This window comes from Pelodiscus sinensis, chromosome 29 (genome assembly GCF_052426305.1).
Source record: "Pelodiscus sinensis isolate ZL-2025 chromosome 29, ASM5242630v1, whole genome shotgun sequence".
Classification (NCBI taxonomy): Eukaryota; Metazoa; Chordata; order Testudines; family Trionychidae; genus Pelodiscus; species Pelodiscus sinensis.
This window is the reverse complement of record NC_143080.1, coordinates 5515943-5543024: the sequence shown is the minus strand read 5'-3', so window position 1 is coordinate 5543024 and position 27082 is coordinate 5515943. Positions and strand designations below refer to the sequence as shown.

General features: G+C 40.3%; 1 protein-coding gene across 3 annotated transcripts; it reads left to right on the top strand.

The window, feature by feature from the left end:
* Positions 1–26814, top strand: SMARCE1 (SWI/SNF related BAF chromatin remodeling complex subunit E1). 3 transcript variants are annotated; one of them, XM_075911508.2, is made up of 12 exons: positions 1–228; positions 1995–2135; positions 2699–2749; positions 3843–3886; positions 8553–8720; positions 11026–11106; positions 13049–13180; positions 16411–16582; positions 20972–21144; positions 22225–22326; positions 23238–23448; positions 24867–26814. In XM_075911508.2, exons 3-12 carry the CDS (start codon positions 2743–2745, stop codon positions 25076–25078), a joined length of 1302 nt encoding a protein of 433 aa, XP_075767623.1. In that variant the 5' UTR covers positions 1–228; positions 1995–2135; positions 2699–2742; the 3' UTR covers positions 25079–26814. The 3 variants fall into 3 exon arrangements, with proteins under 3 accessions (XP_075767623.1, XP_075767622.1, XP_075767624.1); XM_075911507.2 differs by lacking the exon at positions 1995–2135 and having other exon boundaries at positions 4–228; XM_075911509.2 differs by lacking the exon at positions 1995–2135 and having other exon boundaries at positions 8–228; positions 8553–8657.
* The last annotated feature ends 268 nt before the right edge of the window (positions 26815–27082 follow it).

The following is a 27082-nucleotide window of genomic DNA, read 5'->3' as shown; positions in this document are numbered from 1 at the left end:
CCTCCTTTCCCTGCCTTGACGGGAGACGATAAAAATTCCCTGGGTGTTGCGGGAGGGAGCCTGGCCAGGAATAAGCCAGGGGAGGGAGTGAAAAAGCGGGGGAGCTGGGGACTCCGTGTGGAATGTGCTGAGGCGGAAGGGCGGGCGGCTTCCCCCGAGTCGCTGCTGCCCACTCAGGAGCGCGCTGTTGGCTGAGAACAAAGGGGGCCCAGGCCGGTGCTGGAGCGGGTGAGTGTCTGAGGCGATGGGCGCTGCGTGAGTGGGCCCGGCACCGGCCCCGCGAAAAAGAGACCGTGGGAGAGTGGGGGGAGGGCAGTGGGAGAGCGATGCCCCCCCGCGTCCACGCCCATGGGCGGAAGAGTAGCCAGCCCCCGCCCCCCACGCACCTCGCAGGGAGAGGGAGAGACACACGATGCCCCCCCCGCCTCCCCTACATGCGCTTCGCGGGGGGGGGAGTGGTGCCCAAGGACACCCCCACGGGCAGGGGGTAGCCAGCTCACTCCGTGCAGGGAGAGCAGAGAGACGGCGGTGCCCAAGGGCGGGGGGGATAGCCAGCCCCCTTCTGGTGCTTTGAAGTGGGGAGGGCAGTAGCTCGTCCCCTCCATGCATCCTTGCAGGGAGAGGAGAGAGACAGTCATGCCCAGAGCAGGGGGAGTAGCCAGCCCCCTCCTTGCACCTTGCAGGGGAGGAGGGCCATAGCTAGCCCAATGGTTTTCACAGCTGGATCAGGGACTGGCCTAGGTAAACTGCTGTGGGGCCCACAATGCTTTGTTTATCTAAGGGTGTGTCTAGACTATAGGGTTCTGTCGACGAAAGTGGACTTTTGTCCACTAAATTATACCTGCGTCTACACTGCCGCTGAGTTCTGTCAACATAGCACCGACAGGACTCAGCAGTTTCTCAACAGCTGTAAACTTCATTCTACGAGGAATAACACCTTTTGTCGACAGAGTTCTGTCAACAGAAGGCATTATTGCATCTACATTGTCCTGTGTGTCTACACTGTCATGTTGACAAAGCGGCTGGCTTTGTCGACAGAACTGGATGTAGTCTAGACACTCTTTGTCGACAGAAGCTTTGTCGACAGTATCTGTTGACAAAAGCCTGTAGTCTGGACGTACCCTAAGTGTCCATAACTACAGAGCCTCACAGCTCCTCTTGGCTGAAAATGGCAAACTGCAGCCAGTGGGAGCTGCTTACACATAAATAAACAAAGCATGGGGGGAGAGGAGCCTGCCTCTGGGTTATGACCCAATTTTGAAAATCACTGAGCTAACCACCCCCCATGCACCTTGCAGGAGAAGAGAGGTAGCTAGTCCCCCTCTTCATGCACCTCACAAGGAGAAGGGAATGGCTCCCTTTCCCCCTCCTTCCACCTTGAAGGGAGAATAGGCTGTCAGCGATAACAAAGAAGGAAGCAATTATTTCTTGCCCCGTTCCCAAAAATGGTAGCGAAGAAGGCAGGTACTATCCTCCCTTAAGCAAGTACACCTGCTGTAGTGACTGGTACCATGTCTGCATTTGTCATGCCGGAGATCAATCTTTTGGTATTCAATTTAGTGGGTCTAGTTAAGACCTTCAAAATGAAACTCAGGGCGGCTCTGGTTGGTGCCAGTACTCCTAGCAGTCGTGACAAGTAAAGGAAGTAGACTGGACTCCCTCTGTGAACACTGTACCAAGGTCCACTTAGGGTAAGCCAACTCCAGCAACGTATTTTACGTACCTGGAGTTGCATACCTTAACTCAACCTTCCAGGTATAATGTTTTCAAAGGTACCCTTACTGATTGGAGTAAAACTCTCAAGGTGTAAAACCCTGTGTTCAGAAGTGACATGGCTGTGTTTTTATCACCTACGTGCTTAGTATGTGCCTCATCTTAAAAAAAAAGTTGTAAAATTAGTATGTTACATATTATGTTTGTATATTTTGTATATTCCTTCCCATTCACCCCAAAATTGGATGAATAATGAGATCTTTCTGTTGTTCTCAAGCCAGGCCTCCATTTAAAATTGACCTACTGAAGCATTCTTTTCATTTAACCTTGTTGGAATCTCAACTGAGAGCATAACTTCTTTCGTAAGAGTTATCCAGTGTCGCCTACATTCCAGACCATCCATAGACCTTGGGCATGGAAATGTACGTGCCTAAGTACTTTATTATGTGTGGAAATAATCACGGGTTCAGCATTGAAACCTGTGCCTATAGTAGTGTTAATATTTGATGCCCTAGACATTATTTATGTCAGATGATGAGCATTTACAGGATTGGGCCCAATTTTGCTCTCTCAAATCCAATAAACTGTGGAAAAACATTGGAAATGCTTATCTTGTGTCTACATGAAGTAGTAGTACAGATTATAGGGCTATGATTTCTAAAGCATACAAATGTTAGCTGGTGTGTGCTACAAGTTCCCTTGTGTGCTTTAACATGGTGTTGTTTTAAACAGTACTGTGCTATATTAAAGCACATTAGCGAACTTTATACAGATTATTTATATTACAGGCTATACAATGAGCCCCTCAAAAACCTCATTGGACATATACATATAGCAAAATTGCTAAAAAATAAACCCCATAAAATGAAATTAATAAATTCTGAAAAACAGAAGCTCTAATTATGTTCTTTGTTTTAACAGTTCATGAAAACAGAAAGTGTTGTATTTAACAATCTGACACTGTGTTCTCTTTTTTGTTTTTCAGAATTTGAGATATAATGTCAGCTGGCTGAAAATTTATCTGCCAAAATGTCAAGTAAGTTTGTATTTTTTTTAAATGTAAGACGTCTGTTCGGTGGCATTTACTTTCATGAATAACATTGCTGTTACATGGGAAAGGGCTACTACACCACGAAAATTATAAGAGGAATATTATCAGGTACAGTAATTATAAGTGAACTACCAATCAGTTAGTACTAAATATTACAGCAGTTCATAGCCAACATTGTGCACTGAGGATTTCTTTTAAGTGTCCAAAAGGTGAAAGGAACATGCAAGCATCCTACCTGCCAAGCTGCATAATTGTACTTTAGCCACTTTATCACTCTTAAGGCTAGAATAGTCTGAGCCATTTGGATACATCCTCCACAGCGGAAGAAGATTCATCCCATCATATCTACCTCTCTGGCATGTGTAGATCGCCAGTGGAGTTATGCTTTGGGATGCATACACCAATATTCCCCACAATTTTCCCTACCAACAGGCAGGACCTTCCACACCACGGGACAAGATCTGCTCCTTCTTTAGTAAATATAAATCATGTAAATTTGTAAGCAATTTGAACTAAATTCACCACTAAGTTACTCTTGTGCATCTTCTAGATGAAGTAGGAAAATATGTGCTCATTCTCTGTGCTTTTATTTAATGCCAACTATTGTATATATTACTGAAAGTCATGAATGAAATCACTTGAGGAGGGGGTAAATTGGGTAACAATGTAAAATTTAGCTTACAATTGCTTCATTGTAAAGCACACTGTTACATGTCAGAGTCTATATTTCAAATCCATTTTCTTGCCTTTGAAGAAAATTTAGTGTGCTTTAATTTCCATCGTGACTAGCAGTTTTTCCAAATTCTCTTCGTACATTTCCTCCCACCCCAACCCATGTAAAATAAAGTTAGTAATCTGACACTAAGGATGTCTTTTTTTAAAATGCATTCTTTTTTCTTCTATCTTTATTTTGTTATTTTGTCAGTGTAATTTATAAACACTTTGGGATAAGATTCAGTCTTGTTATATGGTTCTTAGCAAATTATTGTTGGGTGCCTAGAATGCTTTGGGATATTGTATGCATAATTTATCTCAGAGTTGTCAGGAAGTTATTCATTTGATTTTGTCTGTTAAACAGAAAGGCCATCCTATGCCCCACCTCCCACCCCTGCTCCCACAACCGTAAGTATAATGAATTTTCTCATTAGTACAAATCTGGTCATCTGGCTTTTAAGACAATAATTTGGTAGTCAGCCTACCAATATTAAAATATTGTGAACATAAGATTATGTGCACTGAATTTGTCAAATGATATGTAGTGTTTAAATTAAATTAACCTCAACATTTGTAAAAGGGTTGGAGAAGCTGGAATAAGACTCATTCAGTTCTTAAGGCTAGATCCTTCAAATACTTAAAATTTGTGCTTAACTTCACACTAAAGCCCATAAGGCTAGCAGTCATGAGTAAAGGTAAATATGGGGGTGAACTTTTGTAGCCTTTGGGCCTGCTATCCATGTATCCGTTGTAAATATTCCAGTTGGATATAACAGTAAACTAAGGGCTGAGTAGCATACTGAAATCTCAACTGTCTTGCCTCTATGAGCTTAATGTTGAATCAAGTTTTCAACATAATTTTTTGTACTTTTTACAGTAGATTTAAATTTGTATTTACCATTTTTCAGTGGTATTCACATAGTTATGTCAGATTATGCAAGCTTTCATTTATATTGAGTCATAGTAATGTACCTCTTGTGCTGACTACTTAAATTTATTGAAATCCATGATGGTGATGTTAAAAAAATGAAAAGTAGACTTAGAGCAAGTGCAGTGGTAGATTTTTTTTTTTAAATAATAAAGTAAATACTTGTGTTTGCAAAGGAGCCAATCTGTTGAGGATTTACCTGCAAACTTTTATTACATAATATCCAGTTAGTGCTCTTAGGATATACGTTTTTTCCAGTCCAAAATAGGAACTATGTAATCTCCTTTTTTTTAATTAAACCAAAGTCCATATTTAAAGAGGTTGGGGAGCAGGATATGGATGTTTGACATCAAAGAAATTTATAAACTTTCCCATATACATTTTGGGGAGAAAAAAACTTTTTGCATGTGTATGCCAGTTTTGGTAATAGCTTGAGTCCAAAGTTATATTAAGATATTTGCAGAGCAAAAAATGTGTTACTTGATTTTAAATATATTACTATTTGGATTAATGTGATAGGTGCTGGTCTGCAATCACATCTGGAACACCATTGATTTCAATAGGGCACTCCACGAATGCAGTATTTGTTAAAGGGTGTTTTATTCATGTTCAGTTTTGATGTGCTACTTTCTTTAGTCAAATAAGCAAGTATTTTTAAAACTGTATATGTTTGTGATCTCAGAGGTGCAATCAGCAATGCATGGTGCCTATCTTATGTACATCATCTATATGTACTAGGGACCTAATAGTGTACAGCCTGTCTCCGACTTACGAACCGGTTACGGACCAAGCAATTGGTCGTAACTCGGTTTGTTCGTAAGTCGGACCCCATTGAGTTACACGTGACCGCGCTGTTCGTAAGCGCGGATCGCGTTCGCAACTCGGGGTCCGCCATTTACAACACTTTTGGTCGTAACTGCGTAAGTCGACCATTCGCAACTCGGGGACCGGCTGTAGTTGATTAACCAATAAGCAAATCTTATCAGGTAATGCTATAGTCTACTTGCATATCTTCCCCCTCATCCCCCTTGTCAGTAATTTTTTTTAGCAGGTTGGTCAGCAGCCCAGCTCAGTCCCAGCTTGTGCTGGGTCCGGGACCTACCCCTGCTGTGGCTCTGCATTTAAAGAGTGTTAGGAGCCAGGCGGGCAGATAGCCTGGCTCATTTCAAGCCAGAAATGAGCCAGGAAGCTCAGACAACCCCCCACCCTGAAAAGGGGCTGCTGCCTCCCCGCACTGCTACCTCTGTATCAGAGGCAGCAGCGTGGGGCAACAGGCAGTCAGTCTGCAGGCAGTTAAACTAGCTCCCCTCGCAGACCAGCTCCTGCCTGGAACTCCACAGAGGCAGAAGTGCAGAGTGGCAGGGGGCTCCTCGGAAGTGGGGCCGGAGCGCACTGGCTGCTGGCCCCACCCCCAGGGACTATAGAATAGTCAAGTAACTGAGAAGCATTCATGAGGCTAATCAGCTATTCAATTAACTGATATTTATCATCTTTATTATGTACTACTCATTGTACTTCATGTGCAGTACTTAAGAATCTAATTACACTATAAATGTAGATAAAACAGAAATGCAGATGTGTATCCGTTGCCCGTTTCCTCTGCTGTCAACATTTATTGTGCTTAATACAGTAAATAGCAGTAATTAGCCTGACTTGAGACAGTCTGCATTAAACATTTCTGCTTTTCTTGTAATATTAGATTTGTCTGTTTTGCACCATAAAGACTTAGTGTCTGTACATAATATTGTCCAGTTATTTTGGAGAAGAGATCTAATATGCTTGAAATCATATACTGCTGATCTTATAGTAAAGTGGCTGCTTATTGAAAAGTGAGTTTACGTACAGTAGTTAAAACATGACCAATTTGAGTCAATGGCAACTGTTGTGTTTGTGTCTGAGAGGCTTAAGAGTAAAACACATTAATGTTTAAAAATTTGCTGGTAAGACTAACTTTACTACTGTTTTCTGTATCCAAGTGAAGTGACTGCGATGTGTCAGTGTATTCTTGCACTAAAGTGTTTATAAAGTGAATGCACCCTTCACATATAAAGGATCTTCATTTTATTATATATCCTTTATGTCTTGGTTTTTAGGAGCACTGAACTGCATTTTAACTGTGTTTATAATGGTATTTTTTAATACATCCCACTGACAAAGTGTACTTTGAGACCCATTAAATCGTTACTCCAGCATGGGTTGCTAACTAAAGCCACAACTCTGCTGAGGAATGTGGCTAGACCAGTAGTTCTCAAACTTCTTTGCACCTTGACCCCTCTCTGACCATAAAAATTACTACACAACCCCTGAAAGAACCCTGATTGCACCTGACCCCATTGACCAGGTAAAGGATAAAGCTGAGGTCCAAGGGTTTCAGCTTCAGGTGAGGGGCCTGTAATCTAAGTCCCAACACACAGTGCTGAACCCTCAGGCTTTGGCCTCTGAGGGTGGGGCTTGAGCTTTAGCTCTGGGCCCCAGCAAGTCCGAGCCCATCTGGCAAACCCATTGAAAGGGAGTTGGGACCCACTTTTGGGGTCCTGACCCACAATTTGAGAGTCATTGGGTTAGACTGGGCAAAAAAAATAAAACCCATGAGCCAAAAACGGCCCACCAATCCACCAGATCCCATGAGAGCCTCTGCCAGGCTTCCTGCCTGCCCCACCCCCATATGGTGCTTAGAGCAGCTCTCTGAATGCTGTAAGCCTGCGGAAACGGGGAAAAAGGCTTTGTGTGCTGTCCTGCCCCCCGGCACAATCTTGCAGCTCCCATTGGCCTGTTTGCAGGACAGGCAGTGCATTAAGTGCCCCTCCCTACTCCAACCTCACAGTGTTCAAACCTACATGACCCCTGTAGCTAGTGCAAGGGCATGGAAGTGCAGGAACCCTGGCTGAGGAACCACTAAATTCTTGGAGTGGGTCCTCCCCCCCCCCCCCCCCCCCCCCGGCCATCAAAAATTATTGCCCACCTCTAGGTTAGACACTACATGAATGAGATTTAAAACCATCAAGGAACAGAGTAGGTAAGATACAAAGCTCAAAGATTTGTTAGAAAGAATTATAGTGGAGTAGTACCACTAGTGAAGATGAGGATGAGACTGGCTCACTGTTCAACAGCTGTGTGTGTGTGTGGGGGGGGGGGGTTCTAACAAAGAAACTAAGCAAAAACTAGGGAATGTGGAAAAGAGGCAAGACAGAAATGAATGGAAGAGAGGCAGCAAATGAGACAGTAATGGTAGTTGGTTTAAAAAGCAGAATGATTCCCAAAAATCCAAATTCAATGACCTACATTATTAAACATTTACACAAACTTAACCCACTGAATTTAATTTCTAGAATAGATTCTAGAATGTTAATTTAATTATTATTTTAGAAGCAATTTAAATGTTGTTTTTGACATAACTACAAAAAAGTGTATTTAACATGTACATTCCTTTGCAGCAGTTCTCCAGTTCTTTAATTCTTCAGACTACTTCATAAGGGAAAGATAACTCTATGGATCACCTTCTCTTCTAGCCTACCCTCACCTCCCCACCCTCCAGTGTATAGTTCCTAAAACATTTAATTTTGCTGACCATCAGAAAAAGCTTCATACTCCACTATTGGTCCACCGATTGCACTTTGAGAAGCACTGTCTTACTATCAATATCAATGGTTTTTTGTTTTGTTTTGGGAGGGGTTTTTTTTGTTTCTTAACAATAGCTTGTCTTCCATTGGTGCACATAGTAAACGATGCTATTGGTGATTTCTACATCATCGGTATGCACTGTTCTGTTTTGACTGTTAAATTCTTTTGTTTATTTGGATACTAGATTCTCGCTGAATTGTTTGGCCATTTATGAAAAGTTTGCAAACTATAATATCCATAGCAGGATGTATGGCATATTCATGTTAGAATTTGCACGTCTAATAATAAAACATCAGATGACAATTGTGAATTTATAGTAACACATTCAACTAAAAAAGCCTGTCTCCTAAACAAGTTTCTAATGGAATACTTCACATGGTTAGAGGAAACCAACTGCTACACCTCATTTGCTTGTTTAAATTCTGGTTGTTTTTGCATGCCATATTGCAGATCATTTTCATTTCTGTGTTTTCCTCGTTTGAGCTCATTTCTCATTCGTGTTTTTGTCTCATTTGTTTCCATTAGCAAATGCCCAGCACACCAGGGTTTGTGGGATACAATCCATACAGCCATCTGGCCTACAACAACTACAGGCTGGGAGGGAACCCGGGCACCAACAGCCGGGTCACGGTAGGAGAATCAACTATTACATCATCCGGCAAACAACAGGAATTGACCAGAAATGGCTTTAGAGTTAGGTTCTTCTGAATCTTGGCTGCTGCCAATTTTATAAAGATAGACTATTAACTCTGACTTTTTTCCCCATCTTCTCCCCTCTCCTACCTCTCCCTTTCATTGTGAAACCTTGTACTGGAAAATAAGCTTCTGTTTAATAGATCGAGAGATCTATTATTCCCATCTGAAATGTGGATTTTTTTTTTAATTCCATGATTTGAAGCCTCAATGATCACTACACATTTATGGAAGGAATCTTAAGTATGGGTGTGGACTATATTTTCCTCTTGGAGGGAGGAAATTATAAATTGTATTGAGGCTATAGGCACCAAATTTTTTAAAAAAAGGCAAGTTCCAGACTGGAAATTGTAACTGGTAATTACGTCTCACTATTGTGCCATGTAGGACCAATCTTTATTTTCCATTCCAGTCTTACGCTATATGGTTAGTATCAAATCTCTAGATTCAGCAGTGACTTCTCCAACCAAATGAGTAGTATTGATAAAATATGAGGGGGCCTGTTTTCTGCTGGATGAAATCTGGATGCTTTTTGTAGGCCCTTCAAGGAATACTTGAAATAAAGTGGGAGGAAATGTTCTGATATGGGATAATTCTGAGCTTGAGTAAAGATACAAAACACAATCTGCATACAGGCAAGAAAGAAAATAAAACTTTAGATGCACTTTTCTCCTAATATTTAATGTAAAATCTGTAGTCATACAGTATTTTCTAAAATTAATATAAACATGCTCATTTATTTGTATGCATTTTTCCCGAAGATGTGTAAAATTTTATTCATACAATTTCTAGTCACTTCAGATTGTAAACATAAAAACAGTCATACTGGGTCAGACCAATGGTCCATCCAGCCCAGTATCCTGTCTGCTGACAGTGGCCAATACCAGATGCCCCAGAAGGGAGGGAACACAACAGGTAATCCTCACGTGATCTCTCCCGTCACCCACCTCCCGAAAAACAGAAGCTAGGGGCACCGTTTCTACCCAAGCAAATAAGAATTTGTCAGTTAATTTGTAGGTGATGCCGTTTAATACAGTCTACCTTTTTAAACTCCATAACTTCAGCTCATTTAATAAGGTGCTTAAAGAAAAGATCCCTTGCCCTGTAGTAAAGGTATGAGCTGGCGTTTGATCAGAGTGTCTGAACTTACTTTTATGTCACTGAATACATGAGTAGATTAGATGTCAGAATTTTCATTGTTTCTGTACGTCATAAGCATATGCAGCTTTCTCTACCATGCATATATCAATATGTATGGTATCTTTAAATTCCTGTTAATTTAAAAGCATTAAACAGTTTCAGTTAATGTTTTTCAAATCCATTTCTGTGTGTATATATGTATACATTTGGTAATGCATACACCTCATTTACATTACAATTCTATGCAAGAATATATGCATTGTTTCATAGAATTTCATAAATGTAGTAAAACTTTAAAATATCCAGATTAAAATATTGAAAGCAAGAACACTCAACATTACCCTTCTTGGCCCTTTGAATCTACTGCTGTTATAAACTTATTTGATGTCAGTATATTATTCCATGTGGAACAAACTTTGTCTTATAATAAATGCGCTATTTTTAACTGAGGTGGTGTATAAATGGAAGAGAGCAGAAAAATGAATGGATGCTACAGCTTTCAATCAATAACAATTACTGTTTAGTGTCTTTTTTTTTTTTTAAGTACAGGCAACGTGCTTGGCATTGTACAAACCTAAAGGAAGACAAGGTCTCTCAAGGAGCTCACAATCTAATTTGGACAAGAACAGTGCAATTTGGACTCAAATGATGCAAAGGTTGAGGGATCAGTCTCATAGAGATTTTTTTTATTATTTGGATCGACTCCAAGTTACCATTGAAAGGTTTTTTGGAAGAAGCATATTTCCAAGATGGACTGAATGAAAGAATGTCTGGATAATTTCCTACTCTTTCACACTTTCTCCTTTTCCTTTTTCTCCCCGTAGTAATTTTAGTTTGTCAGAGCAGGTACCATAACAGTCATTCACATCAAAACAAACTGTTGGGACCAGTGAGCAGAAGCAAATTTTTAGACTCTCTTTTTTAGTTTTCAGAAAACTGTTTGTGTTTGGATTTTTATTGAGTAACTTTTTTCAAACTAATACTTGGACAAATAAATTTGGGTGGTGTGGGTGAAATTTGGCCAACTATTCTGAGGACTAGTTATAGTACCTGTATATGTACTTAATATATGAGAGTATTTATATTCTCAGACTACTATGTATTGAAGTTGCCTAGTTTTCATGTTAAGAAACGGATTCATCTGTTTTGTTTTTGTTTTTTATAGGCTTCCTCTGGTATTACAATTCCTAAACCTCCAAAGCCACCGGATAAGCCTCTGATGCCCTACATGAGATACAGCAGGAAGGTGAGTAAACAGTGTTTTGGATTTTGAGTTACTAAATAGCAATAAAGGTTAAGTTTATGCCAACAATTGATTAGTTATTTTAGTTCCAACTTCTAAACATTGTTGAAAGGTTCTTACAACCCGCCAAGCTTACTTATTCATATAAGAAATCTTAAAACACAGTTGTTTTCCCCATCAGAATAATGGCAACTATGGTCTACCCATATGACACCTTTTGTTTTTCCCTAGAAAGAGATTACCCCCCCCCCCCAAAAAAAAGGGGTCAGCACCCTCTAATTCCCTGTCTTATATCTCCAAGGTTAGAAGAGGCAAAATTAAGATTTTCTTTGAATGGTTATTTACTGCCATGGCCTCTGCTGTCAAACATCCACCTTCTCCACATAGAACATATTGTCAGAGCTTCCTCTATATAGAGAACGCTTGTTGTACCATAGTACAGTACTGTAGCTAGACTTGAAGAGTAGCAAGGGGAGGAATGTGTGTCTTTAGCTAACTAACTAAAGTGCTGCTGCACTCTTCTATGAAGTGTTAGAAAGGCAATGGGAAATTGAGTATTGTGGATAGTTGGAATCTGATTCAACATGACGAGGGAGTGTGATCCATTTTCAAGGAGTGGGTGGGTCAGAAGGAAATATACATGCTTTCCTGCTTCTGGTAAAGTCTCTTTACCAGCAGTCTGAATTAAGCCAACAACCCTCACTCCTCCTATCAAAGTCAAATGGTATTCCTAAGCGCACATGGCAAGTAATAACACTGGCAGCTTTCTTTTTTTATCTAAAAGTTAAATACTTTTGGGGGGGGGGGTTGTTGGAATTTAAATTGATCAATATGACGACTAAAAATTTGTTGAATACAGAAAGGTCCAAGTTCTGATCTTAAAAGTTCAGTGCATTGTCATGGATCTGAACATAAATGGTGCTAGACATGTTTGCATGATATGTTAATTTTTTTCCCCAGAGACACTGTGAGGTGCATTTTTAGAATAGAATTCTTAGGTTTAAGGGCCAGATTTGCAACTGAAACTGTTGTCAATCAATCAGGTTGCTGCTGGTTTCAGTAGTTGACTGTAGTACTGTCTCCATGCCCCAAAAAGTAATCACTGACGGTAGCTAGACTTTTTCTTAATATAGTTTTGTTTTACAGTGATCTTTTCTAAAAGAATATCATGATGAATATTAAGGATGTTAGCTATTGTGTATTTTAGTAATTGTGTAGCCACAATAGTTTTTAGCAGGTACATGGTTACTAAAATACTCCCCAGGGTTCGGGGCCAGCAGCTATGTGGTCCTGGCTCCCTGCCCCACTCCTGGGGTGCCCCCTGCCACTTCACATTGCTGACTCTGTATCAGAGGCAGCAGAGTGGGGCAGCAGCAGCCCCTGACTGTGGGGGGCCTGAGCTACTTGTGGACAGAGGCTGAGCTGGCATTCCACAGAGCAGCATTTGTCTGCAGCGAGCCCTGATCCACCATGGACAGAGACTGCTCTGTGGCAACAGTCCCTGTCTGCGGGACCCGAGCTCCCTGCAGATAGAGACTGCACTGGCATCCCGCCTTCCCCTCTCCCCGCACTGCACTGTTGCCTCTGACACAGAGAAAGCAGTGTGGGGGGAGAATGGCTACACAGAGACAGTGCTCATGGGGAACCTGCTTTTAAGCCAGCTCCCCCAAGCACCAGCTCCCTCCTTCCCCCTGCGATGCTGCCTCTGTAGAAGCAGGTAGGGGAGGTGGCTCTGTAGGAACTGGCACCCACCGGGAGCCAGCTTTAAGCTGGATCCCCATGGGCATTGGTTCCCACCTCCACCCAGATACAGAGGCAGCAAGGGAGGGGGGAGTTGTGTGTAGCCGTTTGAATAAACTGAAGCTTATCAGTTAATAGTTGAAACAGCTATACACTAACATCCCTAATGAATATCCGTAGTTAAGCTCCAACTGTTTCTGTTAAGGTCTGGGACCAAGTGAAGGCATCCAACCCTGACTTGAAATTATGGGAAATTGGCAAGATCATTGGAGGGATGTGGCGAGATCTCACTGATGAGGAGAAGCAAGAGTACTTGAATGAATATGAAGCAGAAAAGGTAAAGGGATTAAATATTTTGTTGTTAATGCTGATGCTCCCATTTTATGTCCTAGGCACCACTGGCATAGAAGAGTTAAGCTTGTTCCCCAGTGCAGTTAGGTATTTAATCGTGCCCGACTGTAAGCACATGAATAGTCCTGTTGAAGTTAATGGAGTAGTCTGATGCTCTCAGTTTAGCATATGCTTGAGTGTCTTACTAAATTAGGGCCTTGTGACATTTCACGGTACATATAAATAGAAAATAACTTTATCTACTCCTTCCCAGGATTGTTCCCCACATTATGTCCTGCTTTAGCCCTGCCAGGCCCCCAGCACAGAGGCGAGCAGAAGTAGCCACAGCAGCTCCTGCATAGGAAACAGAGCTGCTGCATCAGAGCCACCGGGCTGGAGCAACCCTTGTCTACAGTGGGGACTTCTCTAACTCAATCCCAGCGGGCGGGGGGAGCACTCTAGCCCTGCTGGAGCAGTGTCCCTCCTCCACCCACTCCCTTTAAAGGGTTAAATGCAGTTGATAGCAGTATGTTTAACCAGTTAAACAGGGTTTTACATCCCTAATGGACCTTCATATATAGACCCAACTTAAAATGAATTTTTTATATTTTAATAGGAATTTTAACTGAGTGGACTTGATTTTTTCCACAACAAAATCCTTGAAAAGCTGATGCTCTGTAGCTTCAGCTGGCCAGTTATGAATAACGTGTATGAATTATTTTCTGTGGTCTAGCCTTGCAAAATTTGACTGGGCCAAACTGTGTTTTGGTTTGGTTTTGGCTTTTTTTGGTGGGCAAGTATTCATTAGCTTTTCATTACAGATCATCATCGCAAAGGACACTAATATATCTTGTGTCTGTGCTGACAGTTTTAAAGAGTTTTTCAACACTGCTGAAGTAATAGGTGTTCAGAGACCTGTAAGACAGTTATGAGCTATTTGTTGGACATCTCTTTTTCATTTATTGTGTTGTGTTAAAATTGCATGAATCTGAGGTGACAGGTAACTTGGTCAAATAGGTGCTTGCTGTTTTCATCCAAAATATTACCTTAATAGTTTTAACCAACAGAAAAATTCTTTTTAAATTAGGGTTCTGTCATTTGAAACAAATTCCTTAGAGTTAAGTTCCTACTTCTTGCTAAATAAGTCCTTTTTATTGACTGTAAATTTGAAGGCACCTTCCAGTACATACTGCAGTATCATACAGTACAACTGAACTTTAATGCAGAGCATCTCAAAACAAGTGAAAGGCCATTCTCAAAATAGCAGTTATTAATGTTTTTCAATCAGACTGGATGGGGGTACCTATTAGGGTTCAAAAGGGGGGTCAGACTTTTCATTAATGACTTGAAAGCATTTGCAGATGCTACCGGGATGGAAAGGGTTGCAAGTCCTTTGGAGGACAGGAAAAGAATTCAAAACAAATTGGAGAACTGAATTCAACCTTGATAAGTGCAGAATACCACACATAGGAAAGAAAAATCAAACACACAACTACAAAAGAAGAATAAATATTACGTGGGGATTGTAATGGATCACAAATTGCATATGAGCTAATACTGTGATGCTATTGCAAAAAAAGTCAGGTATCGTTTTGGGGTTTATTAAGAGGAGTGTTGTGTGTAAAACACAGGAGGTGATTGTCCCACTCCCTTCAGCGCTGGTGAGACTTCAGCCTCAGTACTAGGTCCCATTTTAGGCCCCACTCTTTGGGAAAGATATGACCAAATTGAAGAGAGTCCAGAGAATAACAACAAAAACAATAAGTTAAGAAAACCTGACCTTATGAGAGTGTGTAAAGGGCTGGACATGTTTAGTCTTGAAAACAGAAAATTGTAAAGCAGAGAGGCTCATACATTTTCAAATCTATGAATGGCAGTTAGAAAGAGGACTCTGATCAATTGTACTTCCATATCCACTGAATGTAGGACAAGAATCTGCAGCAAGAGAGACTGGAGTTAGATATCAAGAAAAAGCTCTCTAACTGTCAGGGTAGTTAAGCTCTTGAATAGGTTTCCAAGGAAAGTTGTGAAATCCCCATTGTTGGAGAGTTTTAAGAACAAGTTGGACAAACACCTGTCCGGGCTAGCCTAGACTTACTTGGTCCTGTCTCTGTAAAGGGACTAGACTTGATGGCTTCCCTTCTAGCCCTACATTTCTGTGGTTCTATTAAAATGCTTTACACAATCCAAATAAAACAGGTTTTAAAAGTGAGATTTTAAAAAGTGGTTGAAATGGGAAGTAAATCCATGTAGGCAGGTACAGTGATAAAATTCTGCTACCTGAAATAGATTAGTTGCATCGCCCCTAGCCATGTGTAGGGAGGGACTAAAGAACAAAATAAGAGAATGAAAAGTGGGATTTGCAGTACATGATAATAAAATTGACAAAAATAAATGATTCTGTCCTGGAGGAAGGGATAAGCACACTCTGATATAAGCAGTATTGGAGTGAGGGAGAACAGGAAGTGAGGGAGAACAGGAAATCAAGGTTAACTCTCCGGATTTCTAGATTTGTAAAGAAGATGGTGTATTAGAATAAAAAACATGGGCGGACCCTGCAATAGTTGTAGTCAAAACAAAGAATTGATTGCAAGATTTAATCTTTAATCATAGCCGTGAGGATAGTATAAGATTTCCCAGAATTATTTTCTTCTTGAATCATATGTGTAGGTGCCCCACCAACACTGAAATTAGTGCATACCAAGTAAAAAGCAATATGAAATAGGTTTGTTAATTCTATCCCCCACAGAAAGTTTTTTTTCCCTTAGGAATCTGGCTGAGGGGTCTTGTCCACATGCCTCCAGTCTAACTGATAACCATTCTTGCAGTTGGGAATGAATTTTCCTTCAGGCTGGATTGTCAGAGACCCAAGGGGTGTTTTGCCTTCCTCAGAAGCATGGGTCGCCTGCTGGTTTGAATTATATTAAACAGGAGGATTCTCTCTAACCTGAAGTCTTTAAATCAGGATCTGAGGACTTAGGTCTATTGTAGGAGAGCATGACGGAGATTCCGTGGCCTGTGATGTGCAGGAGATGAACTAGATGATCACAGTGGTTCCTTCTGACCTGAGTTTCTGAGTCTGTATCTAAAAGAGAAATGTGGTAAAAAGGGAGTCAAAACATTCATAACAGATTGTCTTTTTGGACCATTTGGCTGATGTCAACAAGCAAAACAGCATTGTCAGAGTACGTAAGATTAGTTTTTATTGCAATCAAAACTATATCCGTCAAATTTCAGATAGAGTACAATGAATCCATGAAGGCCTACCATAACTCGCCTGCTTACCTAGCCTACATCAATGCAAAGAGTCGGGCTGAGGCTGCGTTGGAGGAAGAAAGCCGACAAAGACAATCACGCATGGAGAAGGGTGAACCTTATATGAGCATCCAGCCAGCAGAAGACCCAGATGGTAAGCAAAAAGGAGATTTACATTTTCAGTGAGGTATATTTTCACCTTGGGACATAAAATCTAGAGTAAGTTTCAGGCAGTTGTTTTATTTATTCTCTCAGTTGTGAAAGCAGTTAATTGACTGATTTATTCCTGGATTAATTAATAATGGGAAACACTGCACTAGGGATGTAAAAGGTTAATTGATAAGTCTCACCCTTAACGATTCCGATTAATCAGTAGGTGCTGGAGCAGCTCGCTGTCCGGACTGGGCAGGAGGCTGCTCTATCCCCACAAGGCCCACCGCAGACACAGGCTGCTCTGACCAGCCAGAGCAGCCCCTTTCTAAGGTGGGCCTGGCTCCTCTGCCACAGGTTAAACATTAGTGCCTCATGAGCTTGCTCCCATCCTTGTGATATGTTGCTGTAGTAAAAGCTGCATTTTTTTTCCCATGCACCTCTTCTATGAAATTTAGTATGGAAGCCTCCCTGCCTCATAGAGGCAACGAAGCCACCTCCTCAGGAGCAGGGTGGGCAAGGCCTGGTGGCCTCGCTCCCAGGAACGTTTCACTGCGGGCTCTGCAGTATAAAGCTAAGTATAAAACTTCATACTGTAGAGCCCACAGCACATGTAACTGCTAAAATTTTTAGTGGTCACATGGTTTAGCTTTTTCAATGACTTTACATCCCTATACTGCACAAACACGGAACGTATAACTCTAGTACTAACTTTAAAAATCATCTTACTCCAAACTATGTGGTAAGATGACACCGCTGTTCTTCAATTTAAGACTGACCACCAGCAGCCAACGCACTCAACGTTCTTGTAAAGCTCTAGTTGGTAGGGTGGCAACCCTGTTAGAAATACTTTCAAATGTCTGTTTCAAACTAAACCAGTTGACAGCTATATGTGGTTTAGACTACAATTGTACTAAAACGTCCATTCTAAATTGCACAGCAGAGGTGAAGGGGGGAAAAAATGTAGCTTTCACTACAGCAACATACCACAAGAGTTGGGAGCGAACTCATGAAGCACTCACACGGCCATTCCTGCCCAATGCTGAGCATTGTAACCTGGTGCAATGGGTTGCAGTGCCATTCAGATGTTATCCCCTTTGCCCCTCTGTAGATGGAAATGGAGGAGCTGATGGGTCAAGTGTCATTGCCTTGCAACCTAGCATACAGAGTCTCAGAACCAGGTGGCAACAGCACTTGGTTTGAAGCCTAATCATATGTACTTTTACAGACATTTCTAAGATTTCATTATCTTTAGTCAAATTCACATTTTCTGTGATCTCTGACAAAATGTACAGGCCTGTTCAGGTAGTCCCTTGTACTTCATAAGGCTCCCTCATTCCTATTTGAATTAAATGTTTTACTTTACTTGATTGTTGCCTTTCGACTTATTCTTTAGAGCAATTGAACACACTTATGCCATTTGTTCAGCTGCTTCTGTCAATCAAAAGATAACTTGTCAGCACAAAGGGCAACTTAATGAGAAAACTGTCAAAACATTTTCTTTACCTAAAAGGAAATACCTCTCTGGCATCCATATCACACCCACTGAGAAGTCACGCAAAGATATTGTCCATTTCATTTTTAAAATTATGCTAAAATATGATAAAATAATTATCTGTTGAAACCTGAAGGTGAAAAATGAAGCTAGGCAATTACACCCTTATTTTTCCCCTTCCACCAAGAACAACCATGAAATAATTCCTATGGTAAGTAGCACTTCCCACTGCGTGCAGTACAAGCTGAGTAAAACAGGAATGTTCGTGGAATATTCTAACAATTGTCATTTCATAAGCTACTTTACAACTTGATTATATCTGTGTCAAATTCAACTTGCATGTAATCATGGGCATCGCCCACTAAAGTGAATTGTACTTGTTTTTTGGGAGTGAATTTGGTTCATGATTTGACAGCATAGAAAGGAACTTGCAATCTCATGCTAAAATTGCAAATAGCTTATTATAATTTTCTAATGGTAGAAGGCTCTTGAGTTTAGGAGATGAAGAGATGACAAGATCTAGTGTCAAGAAACTGAAGCTAGACAAATTCAGAGTAGAAATTAAACTTTTTAAATTAAAGCAGCAAACATAGTAACATTATTTTAATTTGTATGTGGTGGATTCTGTCAGTTGAAGTCTGTAAATCAGGATCGAATGGCTTTCTAAAAGATGTGTTCTGAGGCAAAAATCTGAAGTTAGGGGCCTCTTTCAGCAATCATTTGGTAAAATGTTAAGGTTAATGATTATAAAGGTCCACATTGGCTTGAAAATCTATGAAATAACTAAGTTATTGTGCCAAGTTTTCTGCAGTCTTTTTATTTTCAAATTAATCTAATGCTGTATACATCCCAAATGTGAAACTGTTGTGTTTTGGTTTTGGGGTTTGTTTTTTTTTCCAGGAAAGCAATATTCAGGCTGACTAGCTTTAGTGAAAATTAGTCTTTTCAGAAATACTTTCTGGCATAATACATTTAATTTGGGGGGGTTCCCCTCCAGTTTTGTGACAAGTGAAACAACAGTCTTAATATGTACAGCCAGTCCACGACTTACAAACAAGTTACATACCAAACACTAGATCGTAACTCGATCTATTCGTAAGTTGGATTACATTCACTTACGTACGGCCTCACTGTTTGTAGGTGCGGATTTTGTTCATAATTCAAGTTCCAGCTTTATAGGTGGTTGGTTGTAAATACGGACGGTCGTAAATCGATGCGTTTGTAACGCAGGGACTGGCTTCTACCTCATAACTGGGAAAGTTGTGCAAAATAAAAAACACAACTTAGAATAACAAAATATTTTTGTAATCATTTAAAGGAGATGGGGAAAGACTTTTCAGTGATGACAATGAGGATAGAAAATGAAAACATATCAACCTTAAAAGCTCAGAGACCTCTTTGTTGTTGCAGCGATGTGGCAAACTGGCGTGGCAGCTAGCTCAACTAGTCCTTGTGGAATCTGTTGCGGCACATTAACAGTTCCTTAATGCGCTTTCACCTAGTCCATTTTGAAACTGGTGAGATCAAAATGCATTAATGAACAGATAATGCACGTCACCTGTATCCAAACAACAGGCCCCTTGGTGGGAGGGCAAAGGAAGAGGTTCCAGCTGCTGCTGCTATGGCAACAGCAGGAACCCCAGGCTCCTTTGAATTGCCACCAAAACACTGTTCTGCACGGCTCTGAGGGTTGGAAGCGATGGGGGCGTGCACTGAGATCTGGGTGGCATTAAGGGCTGACTGCTGTAGGACCCGTCCCTTGCAGGGCACGGAGCTTGGGGGATTCCCCCACGCACACCTTGTCCCGAAGCCTGCGATGGCTGTAGGCCCTGCTGCCAAACAGCAGACTGTAGCAGTTTAGTGTAGGGTAGATTAACATGTCACTTTGCCCTAAACTAAACAGTCCAGTAGACCAGTCCTAAAATAAGAGAAAGACAGCTTAATAATTGGAGATCTTTCTTTTCTGGTGTGATTTTAAAATGTTGCTCTGCTTTTGAAAGTGAATAGCTAGTACATTCAATAATCTTGGTTAATATAACTGTTTCACTATTAGTTACACGTAATCCTCAGAATAACATCTGCCTAAACTCCCGTTTTGTCACAGAGCTAGAGCTTCATTTTAATTAAGGAAAACATTTCTTTGTCACATACCTTTTGGGATGGTTCGTCATAGACTTGAGACCAAGCCTTTCTCTGGTATTTTCTCCTCCTAGCACTTGACATTTGTTAACTATAACTTTCTTTTAATGCATGATTCACTTTTTTTTTCCTAGTAAGGTATTTTTACTAATTCATTGTTTGGCTTCTGGGAACAAACTTAGAGTAGGTTTTGTTTGTGTGGCTTTTTTGCATTAGGACCTCAGATGCTGAGCATTTGCCATTTCTATTTACTTTACTTTGCATTGCAGTTGCTCAGCACCTATAAATACTAGGCCCGTTTGGTTTGAGCTATGAAGTTTACTTTTGTTGAACTTTGTTTTGTGTTCTAATGAAGAATGTATTGTATTGAGCACCATATATTGTTAAGTTTCATTATCAGACTTTGTATAATCAATGTAGTGTTTATCTCTCTTGTTCGTGACACAGGAAAAGTAGTGGGTTGTCATGGGCACTAATAATTTCTGTTCAAAGAGAATAGCTCAATTTGTTGCCATGTATGGGGTCTGACTGAAATCATAGCTCCCATATTCTGCTGTCTCACAGCACATAGAATACAGCACATCAGAACTGAGTTTGATTCTTTTATTTGATACTCTGTAATTCTAATATCTTTGTACATAAATGTATTTGTGGCATCATGGCAACAGTTCTGTTCCTGATTGAATTGAAGACTTCAATGGATGCATTTTAATGAGACTTGCCACTTGACTTGTCTAATTTGTCAAATTTTTGTTTCAGATTATGATGATGGATTTTCGATGAAGCACACGGCTACAGCTCGTTTCCAGAGGAACCACCGTCTGATCAGTGAGATACTGAGTGAAAGTGTGGTACCAGATGTCCGTTCTGTTGTCACTACAGCTAGAATGCAAGTTCTCAAACGCCAAGTTCAGTCCTTAATGGTTCATCAGGTAAAGATTAATTACTTAAAAGTTATTAAATATAATGGTTCTGGGCTGCACTCCAAGTTTAAAGTCATTTAGATCATCTACATGAATGTACTTGTTGACATCTCAGTACTCTTCATGCCCCAGATAACTAATCTCTCCCTGGCTTTTTGGGAGGAGCAAGGGATAAGTGCAAACTTCTTTGATTCCCATGCATCATATAAAATTGTGACATTGTATTTACTAAAAGATAAAATGGAGTTATTAAAAGATGTTGATTAACCTCATAATTGTAACCTCTTAAATATTATAGTACATCATGTCAGTCATCTGCAATTATATAACCCTTAAAAAAATGTAGAGAAGAAGCTTTTGATTTAAAGATATTGGTGCAGTTGTGACTTTCAGTAGCATGTTACCTATAGCTATGTGTTTGTTAGTGGCCCTTTATCAATGTGGTAAATCTCTTGCTTTTTTAACATTTGTAACTGTATGTTAAAGGCATAAGTAAATATCTAATAGTCACATTTAAGACAAATTTTAGTTAATTTCAACTGTATAGATTCCTCTCTGTGTACCAATTGAAAAGGCAAAGCTGACATATAAAATGCATATGTATGTACATATACATAAATTATGGCAAATTAGGCAGACACGAGAAAGAGGGAAGACTTCTTTTTCAACTATAAAAGAAAGGAGAAAATGTGTTGCATCCTATTTCCTTCTCTTATGTTAGTTTCCATTTAGTGCATATAATGCATGAGACACTCTAAATATGTAGAAAGATACTGATTGCATGTCTGAAGATTGCAAGCTCTTCAGGTCAAGCACCTATCATCTTATGTGTTTGTAAAGGGCTTAGAATGCCTTAGGACTCAATATAATTCAATTTCTTTATGAATTCTTATTGCTATCATGTGGGATGGGAGACCTCTCTCATTTGCACATTTCAACCATTGAGCATCAAATCAGGAAAATCAGATTCCACCATAAGGGTGAGATGGATATTAAAAATGTATTTACACTGTGTGCATCAAACCATTGTATCCAATATTTGGTATATTTGATTATTAAGTTTCATAATTCGGTTACTTTTACTTTTAGCGAAAACTAGAAGCTGAGCTCCTTCAAATAGAAGAGCGTCATCAGGAAAAGAAGAGGAAGTTTTTGGAAAGCACAGAATCCTTTAACAACGAACTGAAAAGGGTAGAACTTTGAAATATTCTCTCCTCTAGAACATTACTTGTTGCACATTATTCAAAATGAGTACTCTGCCTAGCTAACGTGTAGCACTTTTAAATGTAGAGGGTTCATGTTCCAGAATATTTTTTGTGATGCTCTAGATCTAGAAAATAGAGCAAGTGTTGGCCAGAGGGCTTCCTAGTATCTTGGTGATTCCAGGCTTCTGTGATAGGGCTGTTGTCAGCTAACATAATTAAAAGCAGCTTTCATACTGTTATAAATGAAGTCAAGGAGACCAACGCTTTGTTCGCAAGATCAAAAAGATAGGAAAGATGGTTTAAAGCCACCCTTGTGTTCACGCTTCTCAAATATACTTTGTATTCCTTAAATATAGGCCTACAATGTTCTTCTGATTTTGCTCCATAATCTTATCACAAATCTCTGAGAGAATTGGTCTTCTATAGCTGCTGGAGCCCTTCGTTTTGTATTCTTAAACTTAAAAACCAAGGTGCTGACATTGGTCAGTAAAATATGCAACTCCAGCTACACGAATAGCGTAGCTGAAGTCAAGGCATCTTCGTTTCAATTTCCATGGTATCCCCGCTGCAGGAGGTTGACGGGAGAATCTCCCATTGACATGCCTTACTCCTTGCGACCTGGTGAGTACCAGAGTCAGTGGGTGGCCAGATCAATTAGACCCACTAAAAAGACCCCAAAGATATCCATCTCCACTGCGTTGATCTCTTGGTAAGTGGATACAAGGCCATTGTGTCCCATGCAGAATTACTGGACTCAAAATGACGTTTTTCTGTTTGTTTTTTTATTTCAAAATGCATCCTTAATGCGCAAGAACTGCTTTGCCTGGCACCCAAATGCTAACCTGTGAGAGAAAAGTACTGGATTAATAAAAGGGTTTTTCTCTTCTGGTTTGCTAGTTATGCAGTTTGAAGGTGGAGGTGGACATGGAAAAAATAGCAGCTGAAATTGCTCAGGCTGAGGAACAGGCCCGTAAGAGGCAAGAGGAAAGGGAAAAAGAAGCAGCTGAGCAAACTGAACTCAGTCAGACTAATGCAGCCGCTGAGGAAGAGCAAGCAGTCAACAAGACGGAGGAGAAGAAGGAAGAGGAGAGCATTCCCATGGAGACAGGTAACTGCATGTGAAAGCTGGCTTCAGAACTCTGTTACATCAATAAAACAAACAAGAAAGGCCATCACTAAGGTTTAAGGTTTTTTTTTGTTTTTTTTTTAACCTTTAAACAACTTGAATTTTGAAACGGAAAAAAGTGTAGTAACAAAAACAGCATATCGATTGTAACAAAACAGGTAGTTTTCACTGCACCAGAAGAAGCCCTCCAATGTTCCCTCTAATCTTTTCCATCCATGTGCAGAATAAAAATAATTTGCACTGAGACACATGTGACTGTGCACCACCCGTAGAAACAAAAAGCCTAGAAGTGGACCCTCTGCTAATCAGCTAAGCAGCATTTGAATCTCTCTGGAGTGGCCACACAAGCACACACCTTAGAGGGAACACTGTAGACCTCCCTCTGCTTTTAACAAACATAGGAAAGCTACACTTTTCTGACTGTACTTTTTAACCCTTACTTGCTTCCCCTCCCTGAAATTTGCTTGCCAAACCTACAGTGCAAAAGAATTAGATATTGTAACCATGACTGATGCATCATTTTCAAGCACAGCTTGTTGTCATAACAGGTAGGGAGAGGTGACTGTGGTAGAGAAGTTGGAGTTTTATTGCTTGTTTTATTTATTATATGTGGCTAGCATTCTTCTTAGAGTTAGAGGCTATAGGGTACTTCAAAGAAGTAGTGTGGAAGGTACCTTGTATATGAGTGGTGGGCAACATGCTGTCCATTAGGGTTGTGTGTGTGACCCACAAGACATTTTGTTTATTGTTGCCCATGCACAGGGCTGCCAGATTCTGCTAGTTTCTGTCCATGTTGTTTTTTTCCTACCAGTATTACTAAAATGATACACATGTAAAGCAAGGGCACGTGAAGTGAGGTGTATTCCAATTGCACATGACACTGACTGAGAGCCTTACATTCCCTCTGCATCCAGTCAGAGCGCTGCTGTGGCTCAGTCTGCAAACTCTGCAAATTCTAAGTACACAAGCACAGTGAGCAAAATTACCCTCTCCCAGGAAGCCATCTTGGCTACAACAGTCTTGCAGCCCACTGCAATGAAGGTGGGTCTCTCATGCAGCCCATTCACTAGCCTAGGTTGCCTATGTGTATTCATGCATGTTTTGAGAGTATTCCAGAGCAGGAACTACTAAAAATGTTTAAATATGAATTATTAGTATCAAAGATCTCTAGAGCCCTGCAAATCCGTGGATATCTACATCTGCAGATATGGATTCAGATATCCACTGCTCATTTTTGTGGATATGACTGCAGATACAAATTTTGTATTGGCTGTGGGCTCTAAAGATATCCCATATATTTCTTTCCTCCCCCCTCCTCCCCCCGTAGACCTTTAGCTCCTAAAATGTATTTGCATAGCCAACTATACAGGTGTAAATGACACAGAAATGTCGTCTTCCAGAGGAGGCTCACCAAGAAGAAACTGCAGAGAACCAGCAGAACGGTGAGGAAGGAACATCGACGCCAGAAGATAAGGAGAGTGGCCAGGATGGGGTTGATAGTACTGCAGAGGAAGGAACTAGTGACAGTAACACTGGTTCAGAGAGCAACAGCGCAACAGTGGAGGAGCCTCCAGTAGACGCCACCCCTGAGGATAATGAGAAGAAAGAATAAATGCTAGTTTATTCCATGGCTCTTAACAAAGTACTGGTTTCTGTTTGAAATGTGCTGTGTGTTTTTTTTGTTTGTTTGTTTTTTGTTTTTTTAAACTCACTCTTCCTTGTCCGTATCATTTGTCACCAAAGGATACTGGGCATTAACTACTGATTATCATAATGTATCCATACCAACATGGCCAACCCAAAGGGGTCTTTAGGGAGTGAGGAATGTCTTAATAGTAACCTACAAAGGAAAACACAGTATTTGTGTCTTTAACTTTATATATATATATGAAAAGAGTATCCTGGATGGCCTGATCTCCCCCCTCACACACACAAACACACACAGAGTTAGTGATTTTTACGTAAGAAATATCAAGTATCTACTCTGTCTGTTCTAATGAGGAACTCCTTTGACAGGGGTGGCATCCCCTCCCTTTCTGCTGAAGTCTGGGTAAAGCACAGCTTGAGTTTGACCTTTTGTGAGGCTTACCAATCCACTCCTATTCTCTGCCTTAGCCTCAGGTGTTTTCCTCCAAAGCCATCATCTTGTTTACCATAAGGGAATACTAAATATGTACCCAAGGAGTTGATATCCAACCCTGAATGCTAATGAAGTAGCATTGAATTGGGGACAGCATTTTGTTTGTATTCACATCTCTAGAATAAACACTGTTTGGGATTAGAATTTTTAGATGCTCTAATGCAAATTGCATTGGTGCCAACCAGGAAACTCCACTGGTTCCAGGCCCATCATAGTGAGATCAAACACCTAATTGCATAAGCCCCACTATAGTTTATTTTATTTTGTTTCTGTCTCTCTTTTTTTCTCTCTCTCAAGAGAACTGACATTCCTCTGGCTGAAATAATGGATTTGTCTTTCAGGTAGTTGTCATGTTGCTATCTGTATGCCAGGAAAAGAGCATGAAGCATTAGAAGGATTTAAAAGTACAGCAAAGTAAAAGTCGCTTTGCTTTGCTTTTGTAGCTGCCTCCCTGTTTGCCAGGTGTAATATCTCCAGTAAGTATCAAGTCCTTCAGTCTTTGCTCACTGAAAACTTGCCTTTAAATCTATGAAGAGCTTTCCTCAATGAGACTACCAGACTTGATCCTATTTCTTCTGTGTGGTCTCTGTTCCCTTTCATACAGTAACAGCAGCTGTTTCACAAGAGAGAAAAGGCAAGTTCTTGTATGCTCTGAAGAGTCATATGCACATTTCCAAATAATCAGAAGCTTGATCTGTTTCAAATGCTATTATTGTGGTTACGGTATGCCTCAGGGCTGTTTTATGTAATGTGGGATTCGTATCCGCATCAGTCACTGTTAATCTGTGCTCTTTGATCTTTGTTCAATACAAAGGACTATCCAAAGGTGTGGCAAAATATAAAGCAAGGGAATACTTAAGTATGTCATATTTCTTGCCCTCCAATGATGACTGTTGTGAATGCAGAATAAACAGTAACAAATAGCCGCCTTCCTTGACATGAGCTTTCAAGCACTCTAGCAATTTCAAAATATGAAAACTCTGTTGTTTCCCTACTCCAAACAACCACCCCTTTCAAATAAAATAAGGCAGACACCAGACATTTCATGACTTTTTCCAGCCACAAGAGACCACATGATGCATTTGCTTCGTGTAAGCTCTAGAAGGTTTTTACTGAATAGTAGTATTTCTGATAGTATGTTCTTTTTAAAAAAATGTTTTGGTCTTTTTTTAAATGTTCTAAACATAATAAAGTAGAACATGGGTTTTTGTTTTTGTTTTTGTTTTTTTAATTATGTCCATCTGTGTTATCTGTCTTAAGATTTTGTGTTTCATACAAAGAGCTCCCCCAGGCATGTCTCCTTTTTAAATCAGAGGATCACTAAAATTGCAAGTCCACGCTACACAAGCATCATTTCTGTGGTATAGTACATGCAAAAACTTATTTTGCAATATAACTTGTTTTAGGGTTGGTTTCTGTTTTTGCTTTTTGTTTTGCTATTTGCTCTTGGCCTAAGAGTTTACAGGCCAAATTTTT